This window comes from Tinamus guttatus, unplaced genomic scaffold, assembly GCF_059628265.1.
Source record: "Tinamus guttatus ecotype Peru unplaced genomic scaffold, ASM5962826v1 Tinamus_guttatus_pri_ptg000397l, whole genome shotgun sequence".
In the NCBI taxonomy this organism is placed as follows: domain Eukaryota; kingdom Metazoa; phylum Chordata; class Aves; order Tinamiformes; family Tinamidae; genus Tinamus; species Tinamus guttatus.
Genome location: NW_028288931.1, coordinates 761,522 through 781,327, shown reverse-complemented (window position 1 = coordinate 781,327; position 19,806 = coordinate 761,522). Strand labels below are relative to the sequence as shown.

The following is a 19,806-nucleotide window of genomic DNA, read 5'->3' as shown; positions in this document are numbered from 1 at the left end:
CTACGAGGAGGTGGCGGAGGAGGCGCGGGCTCCGCGCGGGGGCCCGGCGGGGGCCGGCGGCGGGCGGCAATGGGTGGCCACGTGCAGGGCGCTGCCCAGCTTGGCGCGGAAGCGGCGGATGGCGAAGCAGTAGACGAGGGGGTCGAGGCAGCTGTTGAGGCTGAGCAGCACCACGCCGAGCGTGTGCAGCGCGTCCAGCGCGGCCGGCGGCCCGCGGCCCCGCGCGCGGCTGCGCACCCAGGGCGCCAGCGTGACGTGGTAGGGAGCCACGCACACGGCGAACACCAGCAGCAGGCCCAGCACCATGGCACGCGCCTGCCGCCGGTGCGAGCCCGCCGAGGCGGCGGGCGCCACGAGCGCACGCACGATGCAGCCATAGGCGCCCAGCACCACCAGGAAGGCGGTGGTGAAGAAGGCCACCATGGCGTAGGCGTAGCCGCGCTGCCGCCCGGGCTGCTCGAAGCACTCGGTGCGGCCGGCGCCCGCCGGGAAGCTCTGGCGCGCGGTCAGCACCGGCACCGCGCAGCCCAGCCCCAGCAGCCAGGCCAGGGCACAGGCGAGCGCGGCCCCGCGGCGCCCGCGCAGCCACAGCGCCCACCGCGCCGCCCGCACCGCGCACAGGCGCTCCACGCTGATGAGCGCCACGAAGGCCACGGCGCTGTACGTGGCCACGTAGTAGGCGGCGCCGGCCAGACGGCAAGAGGCCTCCGAGAGGCGCCAGTCGCAACCGGCCAGGTAGTAGGGGATCCAGAAGGGCAGCGTGAGGTTGAAGAGGATGTCGGCCAGCGTGAGGTTGACGAGGTAGATGCGCACGGCCTTCCTCACCCTGCCGCTGCGCAGGAAGACCAGCAGCGCCGCCAGGTTGCCCGGCAGCCCCACACACAGCACCACGCAGTACACGGCGGGCACCAGCACCGACTGCAGCGGGTCCCTGGGCGCCCACTCGGCCCTGTGCCCTGGCGACGACACGTTCATCCCTGCAAGGAGCACGGGGTCAGCGGGAAGCGGCGCCCGGCTCGGCTGCGGCCGCGGGAGCCGGGCTGCGGGGCCGCGCTCCTCCCTACCTGCTGCTCCGCGGCCGTGTCGCCTCCTCGCTGCTCCGAATCGTCTGCTGTCGCTGTCCCCACGGGCTTTAAAGGGCGCAGGGAGGCAGCCGAGGGCTAATCCAGGGGCAGCTGGGGCGGCGCGGGCACCTGTGCGTGTTCCTAACCGCGGATCCCAGCGCGGGATCGCGCTAAGACCCCGCGGCGGCGCCCAGGCCCCTGCCCGCCCCCGCCATCCTGTCCCATTCCGCGAGCTGCTCCCGTGGGATGTCCCCAACAAGGGCCCCTTTCAGCCCCTGCAGAGCCGCCCCGCTGCCACCGCCGGGGACAGGGGCCCAGGGGCCCCTCGGTCGCCCCGGCGCGAGCGGCGCCCACCGCAGCCGGCGGCGTGCGAACGACTCATCCTGCACCCGGGGCCAGGCCGGCAGCGTGGGGCGCCCCAGGCCACACGGGCGCCGCGTGGGGTCAAGTTTCGGCACTCGGCAGCTGGGGAAAGGAGGGGGCGGCCCGAGGATCAAAGCAGGAATTTGCCTCCTTCTGTCGGCCCGGAGCAGTGGGAACAGGGGAGCAGCAGCCCAGGCCCCGCACAGGGGACAGGGCCACCAGGATCCCCCCTGCCTGCTGCTGCCTTGGTGTTTGTGTCCGTGAGTGGCTGCAGGCCAGGCAGGCAGGTCCGGGCAATGGCTCCTTGGGAACACGGTCTCCCAAGCACAGCAGCACTAGGGACACCCCACAGCACATCCTTGCTGTGCTCTCGGCCGGGAAATGCACCTGGCTGAACTCCTGGCACGATAAAGCAGGGGAGGCAACAGGTGGAAAACAGAGGCTTTATTAAAAAATGCAAGAGCCCTGTGGAGCGGTGCCAGCCCCGGCCGGCGCGGGACCCCGGGCACAGAGCCGGCCCCGCTGCGGGCAGCAAGGCCCATGGGCGCAGAAGCGGGTGCAGCGCGGGGCGCAGGGTGCCTGGCACCAAGCGATGCCCCGGGGTGTTTCGGGGGGTGGCAGCGCTTCCCGCGAGCCCCGCGGGTCACTCGAACTTGGGCTTGGCAGCGGCCATGTGGGCCCGCACGTTGAGCAGCAGCAGGAGGCCGAGGCAGATGGTGGCGGGGGCGCACATGGCCACGGGCTCCTTCAGCACCAGCAGCGTGTAGATGGCACCTGGGCGAGGGGCAGAGCCAGTGAGGGCACCGCGGGGACCCGCGGCCCGTCGCGGGCAGCGCCGCTCGCTCTCACCGATCATGACGACGGAGAGCACGAAGTTGCTGATCTCCTGCAGGAGCTGCGGCCCCACGGCCAGCAGCAGCCCGGCCACGAGCTCAACCCAGCCGACCACCTCCAGGTAGCGCGCGGGCTCGGGCTCGTAGCCGAACTGCTTGAGCGGGAAGACGCGGGCGAAGCGCCCGAACTGCTCCCGCTGCGGGAGCAGCGCCGGGGCTCAGCGCGAGCGGCCCTGACCCCCCGCGCGCCCCGCGCCGCCCCGCGCCCGGCCCCGCTCACCATGTGCCCGTGCAGCTCGGGCCAGGGCTGCTCCGAGAGCTTCGCGGCGCCCGCGAGCGCGAAGAAGGCGCCGAGCAGGAAGCGGAGGGCGGCGAACACCGCCGCCATGGCCGCGCGGGGGCGGGACGGGCCGCGCCGCGCCGAGCCGGGCCGGGCCGGGCGGGGCCAGGCGGCGCGGCCCGGCCCCGCGCGCGGCGGGAGCTGGGGCCGCCCCGGGGCTCGCGGGGCTGCGGGCGGAGCTGGGGCCGCCCCAGGGCTCGCGGCGGGAGCTGGGGGTGCCCCGGGGCTCGCGGGGCTGCGGCGGGAGCTGGGGATGCCCCGGGGTCCGCAGCAAGAAGCTGCGGGGCCACCCGCGGTCAGCGGTCACATCCTGCCCCGCGGGCATCGCTCACGGCCGGGGCTGCACGCGCAGCCTGCGCAGAGCCAGGGGACGCGCGGGGCATCGGCCCGCGAAGGGCTCTGTGCCCAGGGCCGCCCCATGGCCGCAGGCCAGGGAAGCGGTTAAGGACACGGTGGCTGCAGGGAGCAGCGCGAGGCCCTGGCGGAGCGCAGGCCAAGGCTGCTCCCCGGCCCTGCGCTCGCAGCCTGCGTCACGGCCGGCCCCGCTGCGCGTGGAGGCTGCGCAGGAGCAAGGGCCGCGCTGCAGCGCTCGGCCGGCAGGCTAAAGCAGACGGAAAGGTCACTAATGGCAGCAAAGCAGGAGAGAGCAGGAAGATTTTCCCAGTTCCAGGGGAGGCCACGGCCCTGGCGAGTCCTGCGGGGGCTGCAGGGGGGCAGCAGCAGCGCCGGGCAGGCCCTGGAGAGCCGCGAGCTCCTCCTGCAGCCCCAGCAGGAGGTTGGGCCCCTCTCGTGGAATAGCGGATTTATCCTTGGCACTCCTCCCATCCTGACACCATCTCCCACCAAGGAATCCGGGCCCCTGCGTTCCCTAGAGCTGCCTGAGCTTGTTTCATTGCAGCACCGAGGGTCCGCGCTCCCCTCCCTGCGCTGGGAAAGGCCCGTGTCCCCCCACACAGCCGCACGTGCGGAGCCCAAGCGCTGCCGCGGCTGCGCAGAGCCACAGGGGACACTGCAGAGAGCAGGGGAAGCTACAGCAGATAAACACAGCCCCGGGGCTGGAATGGGGCTCCAGGCACCGCCTGCATCATCTGGGGCTGCTCTCAGCCTGATTTTTTTATACAGCAGCTACTTAGAGTAATGAAACATTTGGTAGAAACAGGTAATCAGCTCTACCAGCCAGCAAGCAGAACCCTCCTGGCATAGAGCCCAGGCCTCAAAGAAAAAAAATGCTTCATGTTAGTCATCCATCAGATGATGATATAACTAATGGCCTACACTGAAGGAAAAATGAGGTATTTTGCAATTCTTCTTCCCCCAAACACATACAATTCTAATAGAGAAAGTAAAACGTGATTTGCTTGTACAAGGAGTTGTAGGAGGTTAAGTCCATCACTCTGAATGCTAAAAATCACATTTAGGTTTAAACAGTTTCATAGGGGATGCAGTAGAAGGTGCAAGGGAAACAGAATTAAGACAAATTACTGCTCAGTAACGGGATTTGCAGCATGCAGGCAAGCCTGCATTAGCCGTGCACAAACCGCAGCAAGAGAGCAAGCTGCAGCGTTATCACCCGTTTTCACAGGCCGCATTGCCCTCCCCTAGAAAGCAGTGACATTTCCATAGGGAAGCAGGCGACTCGCCACGATCCAAACACATCCTGACAGCGCAAGTGTCTGCAGGAGCGCCGCGCTCTCCAAGAACACCCGGCAGCACGGGGGGCAGCAAACAGGACTCTGGAAGAAACCCCGGTACAGTCACGGCTGGTGCCTAAAGCACAGCTCAGCTCTGCTCCATCCCTGCACCCGTCTGAAAAACACCCTCAAGAATCTCAACTATTTCATGCATCTTTGCCCCATTAACTTCCAGAAAAGCTTGGGGAGAAAAGAGTGTCCTAGGTGCAAGAATAGTTTATAAAAAAATTAAGCTCCAGTCATTAAGTAAAAGCACGTATGGCTGGTCAAGAATATACTTAAACTGAAAAGTGGAGCATTTTAACTACAAGAGAGAGCAAATGGAGCAATCCCAGCAGAAATAAAGTCACTTGCTTTTAAGAGGAACCTTGTTATATATTTATTAGCTAGAGTGGTTACATATTTCATGCACTTGTCAGAGTAGAGCACAGGATTGCATCACTGCTCCCATCACATTGGGCATCCCCTCCTACAGCCTCATTTGTGGCAGTCTCTCCAATACACTCATACCACACTATGCTAAATGGCTGAGTTACTCATTGAATACACTCTGAAATGAAACACAAGTCATTTTTAAGAAATAAATATTTTATTTTTAAAAAATGCTATTATGTTCCTTGCTCCTCTTCACTGCATTTGGACTCCATCTTCTTCTGCAAGTGCAAAGCATAAAGTCAGCAAGAATATTAAAAATGCCACCCCAAATTTCACACAAAATGACATGAAACAGAGCGGCAGCACACCACAGAGTAAAGACCATGTGGTTTGTCAAGCATTCCCCAGCATTAACTTCTTGTTACAGACTTATCATATGAGAAGTACATGGGACACATGTACCCCACTTTTTTATGGTGTTTGAACTTAAAAAGCTTTAACCACCTATAATATTCAGAAGAAAGGATTTATCTGGTGTTGCAGCACTGAAAGCCTCAAACAATAGTTATATCTTGACACTACAAGAGAAAAAAAAATTAAGTTTGACATCAATCAAGATTAATCCAGGGAAAATTTCAGGCAGGATCTTTTTGATAAATCACTTAAGGAAATCACTGCCATAAAACTTTATCAGGAACACTAGATACTCACTTGTTATGCTGGTCCCTCCACGTTTATCTGGACATCACGCTGGATGTGCTCATGCTCAGGTCCTGAACTAGAGAAAGGTTCACAAGTCACATCTTTAATAATTTTGATTTTCTTTTGTACAAACATACCTCAAGAGACTTCTGAGCCACTGCTGTCAAGGTATCAGGGCAAGACTGGACCCAAGGCTACAGCTTACTTAGTAAGAGTATTAAATTCTACTCTATGTACCACATGTATTTACTAACAGTGATTTCTCAATATTCAACAACAATGTTACTTGGAGACTGACCAGGAAAAGCCCAAAGCCCTTTATTCCTCCTGCTCAGAACAAATGAAGGGTTGAAAATTATGCTCACCTCCCACAGATTGGCACACTGTTTTCATTCAGCTTGCATCTTCACCTAAAGGATAACAATTGAAGTTATTAGAATAATACGCAGAAAATTCTGACCATTTCAAAACTAACTTAGAAGTAAGATTTTAAAATACATGGACTGATTAGTTATGAGGGGTAATTTACAAATTACTCCAAAATATTAGGTGAAAGAATAAGGGGCAGAAATAGGCTAGCCTAAACACTTGTAAAGAGGTGAAAGAATATGCAAGTAGTTTACTGAAGAATGGCACCTTGTCTGAGCACAAACCGTAAATCACCAGTCTGAGTACAATGAAGTTTGATTGCAGCCAGAGGTATACTATCCCTTATGTGAAGGTATGTAACAATTTTGTCAAGCTATTTCGGTTATTTTACCCTAGATTGTCTCCTGAGGTAATGCCCTCTTCCTTCCCCTTGATGAATGAGTGGAATGTCCCCAATCCCTAGCAGCCCTCAAGTTCAATGGTCCTAAAAGTGCTTCACAAGTCAAAGGAAGACACTAGAGATTATCATTAACAGTCTGCTTTTACTCCAGGCAAGAGATTTTAAGACCCACCCTTTTACTCTAGCTAGGCTGAGGGCAAACTGCAATGGTCAGCAACTGGGGATGCAGTAATACAATGCTCTCTGCACACCTTTAGTGGGGCAGCAATCACACCGTGGTCACAATAGGATTTGCCCAGGCCAGAAAGGGAGAAGCTCAAGTTTAGTCTCAAACCCACACCCCTTGGGGTTTATCCTAGCCCTTGGGAGCAGGAAGGAGATAGGATGCACGTTTTGTTTTCTATGCCATAGCAACAAACACCATGCATAAGGGATACTATATCTTTGTGCATTTTTTTCAACACTCCGGATCATCCACTTATAGCCACACTCCTCCCAACCTCCCCAGTTAGCTCTTCAGTACTGGTGTTCAGAAGCAACATTTAGAGATGGGGTATTCACAGACCACTGCGGGATTGCACAGCCAAGTCCTAACTTGTCAATCATTATCTAGCAGCAATGACAGAAGTGGGAGAAGGCCAATCCTGCCTTTTTTTTTGATCCTTTTCCAGTAAGCAGCTATTCAAGAACCCCACTAGCTGGTATGGTGAGAAAAATCTGAAGCTAATTAGCTGGTTCCAAACTTGCTAGTAGTGGAAGAAGCCAAGTCATTACCCAGAACAGCGTACTTTTTATGCCTCCTTTCCAACATACTTAGCCTCATTTAACAAAATGTAACAGAACACTGGCCTTCCTGATCATGTCACTGCAGCTGGCAATGATTAACAGACATGCAACCCCATTACTGCTCAAGTCCTAAAACTACTCACAGGCCTCAGTGTTTGGCTATGGGGAAAACTGCAAGCAAATCAAGACTTTGTATATGCTTAATGTTACAGTAAAGCCCCCATTCGCACTATGCTGTGCTCGCTCCTGACAGCACCAGTATCTGGATCGGAGGGCCTAACAGGTACGCATATGTATTCTGACACCACACTTCTGAGCTTCAGATCAACTTTGGAGAAAAAGTGTATTTCACAGAGAGAAAATCAAGATGAAACACAATGCAAGCACTTTAATGTCATTTCTTGTACCCACTTGTTACAGACTGACTTAGAGCAGACATTGACTACTTGCTTTTAAGTCATCTACCACACCAAGTTTCATTGCTGCAAATAATCAAAGCTAATATGAAACCCATGGTTCAGTCACAAATTGCTGCTCTAGGAGTGTCAAAAACCTGTTAGTTCAAGTATGTAGAACAAGGCAGATGCGCCAATAACCCCTCCACGACACTCTTGCAGGTAAAGTCACATAACCAGAGCACACTGGAAAAACTGGTGGTATCTCAGCATTGCTTTAAAGATAACTATAATAATTCATTTTTGCTGTATGACAGTACACATGCTGCCAGTTTTGTTACTGAATTCTATTCACAGGTAAGATTAAGCCATCACCAAAACAAACAAGCTGACTTTGTGACAAATGGTGTCACTGCTGGACTAGCTAGAATTCAGCTGCGCTCATGTGGTGTAACCAGAGACCTGCTGTTATGATCTTGAGGTTAAGGTGCAGATGCTAATTCAGGTTTTCAAAGAAACATGAAAAGAAAGCTACGGCAGGGGCAAGACTGTCCAGTAGATCAACTGTTTACAGAGTCCTTCCTGGAATATAATACAGAAGTATCCAAAAATGGCAGTAACACCAGAAACAAATATGCAAAGCAGAACTTTGCAGAATGACCGGGAAAACATGTTATACCACCTCAAAATACATTCTTGAGCATCAGACAAGATCAGGTGCTGAAGCAAGGGACCTTGAAATTCAGGTTCAAGAGCTAATAAAAGAGCTGGAGATCAGCATATTTATGAGTCTGGAAAGGTAAGCATGTTAATCCTAAAACTACATTCAGAATTTCTATAATGAAGAGTTTAGAATTACACCCTCAAAGACTGATGAAAAATTAAACTCAACATTAACTACCAAGGTGTCTACTAGAGGCAGAAATATAGAAACTCGGTATTGTCAAAAAAGGCAGCTGAACATATGACTGTCAATCAAGGATTAATTAAAACAACTGAAGTGTGCAATAAGCTCTATGAAACTCTTCTTGGGGATATTCATTTAAGCACTCATTCATATGCCCTGAAAAAAACACTCAAATCGGTCTTGAAGCTAACTGTATTAGCAGGCTTTAAGTTACTATCCACTTAGTTCACGCAAGGCTAGAACAGTGATTATCAATGCAGTTCCTGCTTAGTCAAGACTCTACGAAAGGAAGCACTGCGGATGGGTCATTTTGCCACTACAGAAAGTTTCAACGGTCCTTTTCTAGGCACTAGTAACACCTGTAAGAGTTAAGATCACACTCCCTCTTCCCCACAGAGCTCCAAAAGTATCTAGTTACAGTGTAACTAAGAAAAATGCACACAAGCCGAGTCAATATGTACAAAGGAATCGGGTCTGAATACTTATCTAAGAATCACAGTAAGTTGCTTATTGATTCTGAACAAGGCAAAGCTCAAAACCGAAAGCCACGCAGCTTTGATGTAAGCTCAGCATACAGGTATGAAGAGTGCTGCACTGTAATTCCACAGTCAGAAGTGTGATGTCAGAATACCCACAGTATAAGATTACACAGAAAGTCACCAAGTTATATTATATTGCTTGTTACCTACCTGTACGCAGTCGGCAATGAGAATCTCGGAGCAAGCAGGAATACTACATCCGGGTCCTAATGTCCATTGCCATTTGTGGTACTACGTTCCTCACAGTTATGAACTGCAGAAATGCTGGCTAAGTGCAGTTACGTAGCAGGCCACTAGTTTTAAGTGTAAATTGCAGTCTCAAAAACTCCAGCAAAAATTTGCTGCCACAGTAAATGGTTGCCAAGGAGAAGCCAAGAATTCTTTCTACCACAAAAATACCACAAAATCTCAAAAGCGGTTTCAGTTTCATCAGCTGAATATATAATTAGTGTGATGTGTCTACACCAAAAGATAAGATTCTGTATTAATTTATAAGAAAGTGTGAAGATAAAGATACCACTTGCTACATGCTGCAGAGTTTAGAGATAACTGTTAAAATGGGCTCAATTTTGTGAAAGCAAGCTAAGTTGCAACAGCCAATGTCCTCCAAGCCCCATAAAAAATGTTATGTGATCCAGACCATCCAAAAATGGGTCTGACCAACCCAGCACTTTGCCAAATAGTTAAAAAAAGATTCAATTATAAATCTGATTTTATGAAAAGGACCAAAACCTCATAGGAACATATCAAAGAAACATTACTGTCTCACCTCCCCCATTTAACAACTTTATCAGATTTTAAAATTGGTATGTTTGCCAGCTTTTAAGACACCACCTTTAAAAGGTCTTGAAATCAAGTTGGCTAGTTAATAATATACCTGTTTAATACATACAACTCAAAGCAGAACTTGTTTGTTTTAGAAATTCTGCTTACGCAGCTACCAGGCTAGATTTAACCAAACTTTCAAATGTTTTAAAAACTGCCAAATCTTTCAGTAGATTTACTAATCACAGTTTTGCAGCTAGTCTATTTTTAATACCTCGCAACATAGCTTACGTACAAACTGGAGTACCAAAAGACAACCTTTGTAAGGTACAAGGACATCAGCATCCTTCACTCTTCAAAGTTACAGAACTATGAAAGAACATACTTTAGGATATGCACCAGCATCTCTTTAATAAAGAATGACATGTAATCTGAAAAATAAACTGAAAAAAATTAATGTAATGTTTACGTTCAGAATCCCCCATCTCAGACACCTCCACCTTTTGTGGGTGTCCCATGAACACCCTCCAGATAACATATGCATCATTTAATCCTACCAATGCAGCTGGACTGCTGATTTTTTAACTAAGCATCCAATATAAGGACTCCCCAATACTTGGTCTGCAGCTCAGGAACTGCCATTTCAGTTTCCCGAGTAGCAATTCATTGTGGTAGCATGTTTATCTGCCCCCAACGCTTTTCTGGGAAAATAGGAACATTCACCAAACCAGCTGAGTCACTATTTTGTGCACTTCATATTCAAAGTCAGCATTACCTGGTATCAACGGTATCAACATTTCACAACATACTAATATTTTTACATTTAAAGAGTAACAGCACTTACAGTGAGTACTTCAAGAGGGATCATCTACACTCTATGAAATTGCAAACTGACACTAATGTTTTAACCACAGAAAATTTAACGCAGAATTTAGAATTAGCCAATGCTTAACACAAGGAATGGAAAATCCTCAGAAAATTAAAAGGTATTCACAGAATACTCAGCCGTTGGGGAATTTTGTGAAGATACAGCCACACTATGTTTACCTACATCGTGCTAAGCAGGTTGAGGTATCCTGCAATAACACCAAGGCATTTTACGCTGGGAAGTCAAGTTCCCAGCTTATTTGGTACTGTGTATTAAAAAAGCAAAATCACTACCTTATAGCAATGAGTCCAGAATATTTTGCAATTCTGGGACTTAATGAAACTGACAGTAAGCTAACAAATTCATCCAATCTTCTACAAGAGAGCCTTAAAGGGAGTTTATTTGTACTGTGTAGTATTAACTATTAAACTCCATATTTGAATACTACTTTTGATGCATTTTCTCCAAACATCAATAATAAAGTAGCAATAACCATCGTGCAAGAATACTCATTTCTGTATTTTGCATACAGCTTTTTAGAATTTACCCACAAGCTACAAATTTTAAGACTAGTTTCTACAGACCCTTAATAATACAATTGAATTCTGAACTATGCAAAGTAGTCCACTCAAATAGCATGAGGACATAAGCAAGTTAAAAGTATAAAATTAACAGATTCTCCTCTATTTGGTTTAAGTAACACTTCTGGTCTTTTTGCCAAGCAACTTTAGTTAAGTATACAATACGGAACAAGGCCAGATCCTGTAATCTCAGGCAGCTTAACAGCAGATAAATATCACATTAACAATCCTTTAATTAGGAAGTCAGTCAATACAAGGCATTCTATGGATTTATATTAAAATAACTATTTCTAGTCTTCTGCTTAAGTCTTTAGAAGATTTCAAGCAGTAAATGCCAAGGTGGTAAGTGCTACCATCCCACCACCCATTATCCATGGCTAAAACCTGAAATTCTTTACAGGACTGCACCATCACTTACAGTATAGCTTTCATTATGGTATCTTACAGCACTTGGCAAGATTTCCATTTGCTTCCTTATTGCAGCACGATTAATGCTCAAAGAACTGTACATACTGGAAAATTAGGCTACTATTCAAACCCCATATTAAGCTAGAGGCAGCGGATTATGAGAGCAGATCTCTCTCCACTAGTTTTCCACACCCTGGTCTAATTTGACCTCAATTGCAAGACTCATTTGGTTTACTGCTGAAGGTGTGGTATTTAGCCTCATGTTTTTAACCACGAATGGCAAGAAGAATTACTACATTTAGTATTCTATTTATTTGAAGCACAGTAAAAAAAAGTTGGTACACTTTGGGAGTTCAGTGGCACAAGGTACACTGCCATCAAGTTAGGGACGTTATACATCAAAAAAACAGCTAAATTTGTCTTGAAACACTGCATTACATAATTAAATTGTACTTGCCCAAACAGACCACTTACAAATATTAGGTCAGTAAGTTTCTAACATCCATAAAAACGTAGCTTTCTTACTAAAATGCAAGAATTTAAAAGTTGGTGTCTAAACAAGACAGACAAAAACAAACTGGAATGAAACTACAGGTCACATCTAAAATCGGGGCTTTTTGTTTGGGCCTTCATATTCTTCTCTCCCTCTACCATATCCTGCTGGCGTTCCAGGCCCCATTCCTCTAGGACCCTGGCCACCCACAGGCCCCGCACCTCCCTGCCCAAAGCGTTCAGGACGCTATTGGAACAGAATTAACAGTTCATTATATGTAGTTGATGTCCATGTGTGTTAAGTATATATTTTTAGAAGGTTCCGTAGTCAAGGTTCGTCGATACAATCACCATTGAGCCGATCCACAGGTACCGGGAACATAGAAAGGAAAAAAGGGTAATTTAAAAATTAGTTTATTGTAATACATGCCTTGAGGTATGTTCCCACTTGATGCATTCTCATACATCTGTTACAAAGAACAGATCCTCCCTGCAGTGCTAGAAATGTAAGCATTAGTGCAGATGTGAATTAACAACTTTTCACATTGATCTCTAGCAATTGTCAACCAAGTTAACGCAAATAGCTTGCAAACTTCTCACCTTTAGTGCAGTAAAATTTTAGCTTACATCACTGCCGTTTCCCAGAAAGCCTAGCCAGAGACAGCAAGTTCAGGTCACTGAAGTATGAGCTGACATTCAGAAAATGTCACTGTAAACAGAATGCCTACTCACCAGTTAATGGCATGTGCTGCAACAGAGACCATGTGCTTTTCAAGATGGGGTTAAGACTACAGTCTGCTGACTAAACTGCAGAGGCCTTAAGTAGTAATCGAAAGTGACTGTGAGCACTACTGGATTACAAGAAGAAAAAAATATGAAAAGCTAACGACCAGTGATTTACCTAACCAGCGCAACAATTGCTGCATCAAAAAAAGCTTGCATTAAGTCCCATGTACTTCAGAATTGCTCCTGCATAATATGCAAAATATGTTCAAAGAACTACATTTTCAGTGTTCCAAGCTGGAACTATGCACAAAGGCTTGTGTGTATCCAGTAATTATCTCCCTTCCCACCCCACCTTCATCACACGCTCTTGGAAAATTCACTAGAACCTTAGAGCATTGAAAGGCTTCATATACTGAGATATAAAAGCTAGATTACCCTGCAATAAAGCAGGGACTCCAGATATCTTTACTAATACCTCTGTAATTGCATGTACTTCATTCAGTTACTGTATCAGTAGATGTGATCAGCATTTGATCTACAAAACTGACAAATTATAAAGTCAAAGATTGCTTTCAACTTTCATTTCAAGCAAGTCTTCCGCTACTGAGTAACAGAACAATGGTAGTAGGTTCAGTTTGTTACAAAAGGTATCTGCAACTGTAGTAATTCACACCTCCAAGTTCGTGGCTTCCAAAAATTAACTTCCATCCTTCCGAGAAAGGAACTGCAGCAATATTACTTCATGAAAACTTGTCTGTCTGCTCTTTTTAAAGCTCAGTAACTGAGACAGTACTGTGGAGCAGAGATCCCCATCCTACGAAACTCAAGACAGTTAAACCATCTTACTGTCACCTATTTTGACCATATCACATTTTCAGGTTTACACAAGTTCAGCATGCACCTGTACCATCAATTTTATAAGGAGAAAAAACGTACACACCATTCACCACAGACTGCCTAGCTGTTCACTGGAAGCTTATGAACTGCTTACATATATCATCAGTAGATTGTAGATACATTAAGGCCACCGGCACTCTCTACTGAATCAGTGATGCTCTGCAAAGTTATGACTCCAAAGATATGGTTCTCATAAAAGCAGAAGATACAAGCTACTATGGTAGCTCACAACATTAAGTCAGAGGCCTAATCCCACCCAAAAATCATTTGCTTCAGCTTGTGCCACAGAGAATACACCCTTTATAAGGAGGGTGGAAGCACACTAGTAATCACGACCTGAACCAACAGATTTCCATCCTACCCATTAAGGATTTCTTTAATCTTTCGGTATTGCTTCAGTGTGATAACACCAAGCAGGTTCAAAGCCCTTTCACATAGTGTGCCAAAAATGTACTGTTTGGAAACATACCTCTACTCAAGAGATATGCAGTACTTTAAGAAATTCTACCTGCAGTCATGTCCAACAAGGGGGGAACAGCAAGTAAGAACAAGCTATCATCCCTGTGTAAGATAGGAACCACCAAATGGCTGCAGTCAAGGAGCACGGGAATATGCTAAAGCTAGAAAAGCATTTCTGCTCTTCTATGGCAAACATCAGCATACAGAATAACCAATATGCTGTTTACCATTCATTACTTAATCTCCTGCCTAAATAAACATGAGTACAGATTTGGAATTAACAACATATCCATACCAAAGTGCATCAACTCCACCTAGGCTTGGAAGGAACAAATGTAATGTTATACTCTGAAAAGGAGAACAAAGGTCTCACACCTGATCATAAATACAGAATGCCAAATTACTTAAAATACATAATTATGTAATAGTTCTTAATTCTGCAATTTGCAAAGTCCTCTAACTGTATAAGAAATGCAATTTTAAATTGTATTTTGAAAAACTGATTCATGAAAAATCCTTCCAAGCCTAACTGTGATGCAGAAATTCCAAACACCAATAAAATCAGTTAACTGCAAATATGCTTAACAGCACATTTGAACTGGCTTGCAAGCAACTTCCATAAACTACCATAATGGTTAAGAACTAAACTAGCACTACATATCACCAAACTAGTCCTTCACATTAAATACCTGACAAGAAGTCAGCAATAAGAAAAGAAGTTTACGCAACCATCCAAATACCAGTAAAGAAACTCAATTCCCAACTGCAACATTTTCCTTGTGCTAAACTAAAGCCACCACAGGATACGTTACCATGTCACTTCCCATCATAGAACCACTCATGGCTGCTTGGCCAACTCCTGGATTAGCTTCATAACCTATGCCGCCACCACCTCCGAGAGGTGGAAATTTCTGGGCTGCAGAAGCATAAGGATCTAAGAAAGAAAAATACATAATCATACTCTGACAATTTTTAAGTTAATCACATAAAGTTGTTATTAAAAGATTCTTTACCTCCCATGTTCATTGTGGTGGCACCACCCATTCTCATGTCTCTCTCTCTCTGCATAGAGGAAACAACCTTCAGTATGGGGAACCAATTAAGGTAATCTATACCTTCCAGGAGATAAAGCAACTATACAGCCAATTACTATTGTTTTACCTACATGCACAGAGAAATCACATTACCTAACGGAAGGGAAGCAAAATGCATTAAATTTTGAAAACATATCAAAAATCTGAAAAAAATCTCTGAACATGGTAACAAACAGTCCCGGAAATATCACGATTTCACTTACTGGATCCATGTAACCCATTCTACTATAATTCTCTTCCCTCTGTCTTCTCATTTGTTCTTCCATTTCTCGCTGACGTATCATCATCTCCTCCTCCCGTCTGCGACGCTCTTCCTCCTGCCTGATTATTGCAAAAGGCTGTTAAGTCTCAACAGAAACTAGCACATTCAACATCTAATAAGCATCGCTTACACCCTAAGAAACCACTTAGTATTCAGCCTGGGTTCTACAAGCTAGCGAATCCTAACACTTCAGAGGGACAAAAAGCTAAAATACGCAAAGAAAAGCTGCCGCTGCAGTTCCATTTCACATAAGCAAACCAAAAGAGAAAATGCGTCTTTGAAGATATACACAAAGAAAACAGATGAAAATAGTATGAAAGTCAAACCAACCTCAGCTGAATTTCCTTGCGTTTCTGCATTTCCTGATTATGGAGTTCTTCCATACGCCTCAGCTCTTCCTGACGTCTCATAAGGTCTACAGAAATTAAACTTGTCAGAAGTGGTTTCACAAGCTCCCTTCCCAGCTTAAGCTCATAGCTGAAATGGATCCACTTCATTCACACTACGATAAGCACCTTCTTTCAGCATGTCTTTTCTGCACGATTTTAAGTAACAACATTCCACTTTAGTTTCTCAGTTGCCTTTTAACTTAACTTACAGAGGGACATTTTTTTTTTAGTAGGACATTGCAGGAATTTATTCATGAAGCCATCAGACATACACTTAAGCTAATGGAATAAAATTCAGAACCAATTACCTTGACGCAGGAGGTTTGCCTGATGTTCATGATAAGCATCTTCCATCTCACTTTCAAGTTTGTCCTTGGCATCTTTCATGTTTTTTGCCACTTGTTCTCTCTGCTGCTTTTCCATTTCATCTAAAGATTTCCACCTCTGGGAATATTCAAATTCAAAACTGCCAGGCTGAGCAAAACGGGGAGGAGTCTCTCTTTCCCTGCAGAAAAAATAATCTTAATTCAAGCTGCATAAGGCTGGAAACTGAAGGTCAATTTAAGATCACAGCCTAAACTAGGAAGAATTACTAGGGAACATCAAAGCAACTCTAAATATTTTTCCAAGCCATGTGATATAAACCTTGCTGTGACAGAACAGTGAAAGTCTCCTGCATGGATTCAAACATTTAATATAAATTCTTTCAAGAACTACAAGAAACAAATAAGAAGAGTTCTGCCTAACTGCTTCAGTAACAAATCTGTCAGCTTCTGCTATCACTGCTTGTTTATCCTGCTCCTTTAAAATTTAAATTCTAAATATTCCACTATAAGCAACAGCCAGAGACAAAACACAGATGTTGCCAGAGTTAAGTACAGCTATTCAGCAGGGACAAGTTTTTCAATTATGACTCACCCAAAGTCATCATTAAAAAGCCATTAATGTTTTCTTCAAATCACCTTAAAAAAGTCATTACTGCCTTTACAAGGCTTGTAAAGAAAGTGGAATCTAAGTTTCAATAGCTGCTAGAACAAAACTAGAAGATTTTGAAATAGTTTATCCACTAGTATTTAAACGTTAAAAAAACACGTTACTTTTGAAGACATTGTCTCAAAACCGTTAACATTTCTGACCACAGCAAATTTTGAATATTTCATTACACAAAGAAGACTCTCAGGCTCTTCCCCCTTTACTCCTTTTTGCAACGCGTAATATACATTTCTAGCACAAACAGACTCAGGGCACAAGAGCTTAGCATGATACTAGCACTAGAGACTCCTACAGACCCAGACCTACCATTCCCTTCTCGTATCCACTAAGCAGCCAAATTCATGCTTTAGTTTTCAGTCATAGTACCACTTAATATTGTATTTTATTTTTCCTTTCATACAATTTGTACAAATTCTTGACTCCTTAGAGAAGCATTAACATGGCACATGCCTCATCTTTAAAGGAGGTAACAGTTTTCAGTACTAGGTAAGCAGTGAGTTGGAAGTCCAATTTTCCAGAGTTGCATGGGCAGGTTTCTACATTTCCCAACAGAAAAATACTGTGCTGGGTAATTATGCTTTACTGTTACTCTTTGCAATACAGCATAGAAACTCTTCAATGCAAGGTGAGCATACTAATCAAAAATAACATTTCACAAATTAACGGAGAGCAACTAAGAATGTCAAGTTACCTAAAACACAACCACAACCAAAATCAAGAATTGAGAAGTACAGGATTCTAAATTCATAGCTCATTTCTGAATAATTAACTCTTTCAGGCAGGAAAAATATACTAGCACCTATCTATCATCTTTACATCAAAGGATAGTGCCTACTTTTGATACATCGGATTCTTCTGAGCAAGCTTTTCTGGAAGACCGTCTTCATCATCCAGTTGCTCCAGCGGTTCTACAATAACTGGCCTGGGAGTGCTGAACAAAAATATACATATTATTATATTTTCCAAGTTAAACCTCCATTCTGAGAAGCAGTAAGGAAATGACAGCTTCATTCGGTTTAAGATTCGTAAGTTACTCACAGAATCCTAAAGAAAAGCAGCACACTTACGTTGTCAACAAAAACACTCCTTCGGTACACCGTTCAAATGCTTTTCTTGCAGCTGGCTTTGATGCAAATTCAACAATGCCTTTTCCTGTTGATCTGCCTCGATCATCCACAATCACAACAGCTCTTTCCACTGGACCAAACTGGGAAAAAGCTTCTTCCAATAACTCGTTGGACACATAGGGTGAAAGATTACGCACTGAAAGAGCAGCAGCATGCGTGGCAAATCGGACACGGAGCTGTCGACCCCTCATGGGGGTATCATCCAGTTCTGCTTTTGCAATTTCTGCAAGAGCTCTGGATTCCTGAGGAAAGTTTAAGATCCGTTTTAGAGGAATTCAATTGTAATTTGCTATTTTGCAAGAATTACATGTATGTACGATATGAAAACCTACCAACTTAATGAAACCAAATCCTTTTCCCTTATTGATGAACACCTCGCCCGGCTCCCCATATTTGGCGAACAGTCTTTTGAAGTCCTCGTCCGTGATATCAGCGGGCAAATTGCCAACAAACAAGCGGCAGCGCTGAGTATAGGTCTTCTCCCCGGGCCGCCTCAGAAGGGACAGGTTTGCTTTAAAGCCCTAGGAGGAAAGGGAGCGGCTCCAGCAAGACGGCGGCGCACGGCGAGGCCTCCCCGCGCGCGGACACCGGCTCCCGGCGCGGCCTCCCCCGGGCTCGCGCCCCGCGCGCTCCTCCCCTCAAGATGGCGGCGGGCGCGCGCGGCGCCGCCAGCCCGGCTGCACCGCCGCCATCTTGTCGCTCGGGGCCGGGGGGCAGAGGCGGCGCCGTGACTCACCTCGTCCGAGAGCTTCTCGCCCGGGCCCTGCTGCGCCGAGAGGCTCTGCTGTCCCTGGTGCTGCTGCCCGCGGCCGCGCGGCTCCCCGCCCGGGCCGCCGCGGTGCCCCGGGCCGCCCTTGTGCGGCCCGCCTGGACCCTGCGGGGGGCCGCCCGGGCCCTTGGGCCCGCCGCCGGGAGACTGTCCTTGCCCCTTCTTGGGGCCGCCCGTGGGAGCGGGGCTAGGGCTCGGCTTCGGCTGCGACTGCTGCTGCCCTCCGGGGCCGGAGGGCGTCGAGGGGGGCGCGGAGCCCTGCGCCTGCTGCTGCGGGCCCTGCCCCGATGGCAGCGCGGACGGCGGCGGCGCCCCCGGGCCGGCCTGGCCGCCGGCGGGCCCCGCCGTGGTAGCGGCGGCGGAGGACGACGAGGAAGGCGGAGCGGAGGTGGAAGCGGGCGGCTTGGGGGGCTCGGGCTTGGGGCCGCCGCCCGGCGGGCCGCCCGGGCCCGGCGGGCCGCCCCCCATGGGGCCGCGGTTCTGGCCCATGCCCATGCCGGGCGGCGGCGAGCGGAAATCGTGGTTGGGTCCCCCGCGGCCGCCGCCGCCCCCGCGCCGGTGGAAGCCGCCGCCCCCGCCGCCACGGCTACGGAACCGATCCCGCGACATGGTGGAGCAAGGAGGCGTCCGGCGGCTGCTGCTCCTCGGACTCGCTGCGCAAAATGGCGGCGAGCTGAACGGCCTCGCCGCCGCCTTTGTCCGCCCCTTATGTAGCTTCCCCGCCCCCGGAACCCGCCCCCCGCGCCCCGCTAGCCAACCGCCGGACGGCGCGGCCGTGAGCCATGGCCGGACCGGCCAATAGCGGACCTCCATTCGCGAGGTCTTTGAGCGCATTGGTAGGGAACTCGCTCTCCGCTCATTGGCTCGTTTGACGGCCGACGTCTGCTCGGGACGAGCCGTTACCCTCGCGCTTGCTGATTGGGCAGTTTGATCGGCGGGAGGCGAGGTCGCGAAGGAATGGTGGCTCGCGATTGGCTGGCCGCGACGTCAGTCACGCGCGGGCCCGACAGCGCCCCAGGCGCCGCCCGGCGCAGCGAACGCGTTAGCAGGGGAAGAGGAAGGAAAAGGCGCTGCGCTTCAGTATATTTTCGATAAATACATGTCTCCTTTAAACATAGTCGGCAGCCTTAATTTCTACTTTGAAAGCAAATTTGGTTCGAAGAATTAAATTTCTATTTCCTTGCTCATTAATGGACAGCAGAAGTCCAGCTC

The 19,806-nt window shown here is 48.1% G+C and overlaps 3 protein-coding genes and 1 long non-coding RNA gene across 5 annotated transcripts; all 4 read right to left on the bottom strand.

The window, feature by feature from the left end:
* On the bottom strand, positions 1-975 carry LOC148593398 (platelet-activating factor receptor-like). The gene has a single exon (XM_088530967.1). The coding sequence runs from the start codon at positions 973-975 to the stop codon at positions 1-3; it is 975 nt and encodes a 324-aa protein (XP_088387093.1).
* A 1,083-nt stretch (positions 976-2,058) lies between these two features.
* TMEM35B (transmembrane protein 35B) lies at positions 2,059-2,655 on the bottom strand. The gene is made up of 3 exons (XM_088531002.1): positions 2,541-2,655; positions 2,277-2,457; positions 2,059-2,201 (listed from the first exon to the last, which is right to left on the bottom strand). The coding sequence occupies exons 1-3, from the start codon at positions 2,646-2,648 to the stop codon at positions 2,071-2,073; spliced, it is 420 nt and encodes a 139-aa protein (XP_088387128.1). The 5' UTR covers positions 2,649-2,655; the 3' UTR covers positions 2,059-2,070.
* Positions 2,656-4,913: 2,258 nt separating this feature from the next.
* On the bottom strand, positions 4,914-5,467 carry LOC148593396 (uncharacterized). Its single transcript, XR_015913724.1, has 2 exons — positions 5,378-5,467; positions 4,914-4,944 (listed from the first exon to the last, which is right to left on the bottom strand). It is a non-coding gene; the product is annotated as an uncharacterized LOC148593396 (long non-coding RNA).
* Positions 5,468-5,740: 273 nt separating this feature from the next.
* Positions 5,741-19,279, bottom strand: SFPQ (splicing factor proline and glutamine rich). Of its 2 annotated transcripts, none has more exons than XM_088531063.1 (10): positions 18,562-19,279; positions 18,158-18,346; positions 17,766-18,067; positions 17,534-17,629; positions 16,014-16,210; positions 15,647-15,731; positions 15,258-15,375; positions 14,974-15,022; positions 14,773-14,894; positions 5,741-5,778 (listed from the first exon to the last, which is right to left on the bottom strand). In XM_088531063.1, exons 1-10 carry the CDS (start codon positions 19,201-19,203, stop codon positions 5,758-5,760), a joined length of 1,821 nt encoding a protein of 606 aa, XP_088387189.1. In that variant the 5' UTR covers positions 19,204-19,279; the 3' UTR covers positions 5,741-5,757. The 2 variants fall into 2 exon arrangements, with proteins under 2 accessions (XP_088387189.1, XP_088387188.1); XM_088531062.1 differs by lacking the exon at positions 5,741-5,778 and adding an exon at positions 8,669-12,125.
* Between the last annotated feature and the right edge of the window lie 527 nt (positions 19,280-19,806).

What these genes read in the sequence shown, in the direction of transcription:
- LOC148593398 (XM_088530967.1), bottom strand. Translation starts at nt 975, where the DNA reads ATGAACGTGTCGTCGCCAGGGCACAGGGCCGAGTGGGCGCCCAGGGAC.
- TMEM35B (XM_088531002.1), bottom strand. Translation starts at nt 2,648, where the DNA reads ATGGCGGCGGTGTTCGCCGCCCTCCGCTTCCTGCTCGGCGCCTTCTTC. An exon ending in CCGAGCTGCACGGGCACATG is followed by an intron (nt 2,458 to 2,540) that starts GTGAGCGGGGCC and finishes CTGCTCCCGCAG; the next exon opens with CGGGAGCAGTTCGGGCGCTT. An exon ending in GCTCTCCGTCGTCATGATCG is followed by an intron (nt 2,202 to 2,276) that starts GTGAGAGCGAGC and finishes CCCCTCGCCCAG; the next exon opens with GTGCCATCTACACGCTGCTG.
- SFPQ (XM_088531062.1), bottom strand. Translation starts at nt 19,203, where the DNA reads ATGTCGCGGGATCGGTTCCGTAGCCGTGGCGGCGGGGGCGGCGGCTTC. An exon ending in GGAGTGTTTTTGTTGACAAC is followed by an intron (nt 17,630 to 17,765) that starts GTAAGTGTGCTG and finishes ATTTTTGTTCAG; the next exon opens with CACTCCCAGGCCAGTTATTG. An exon ending in GGCAAACCTCCTGCGTCAAG is followed by an intron (nt 15,732 to 16,013) that starts GTAATTGGTTCT and finishes TAATTTCTGTAG; the next exon opens with ACCTTATGAGACGTCAGGAA.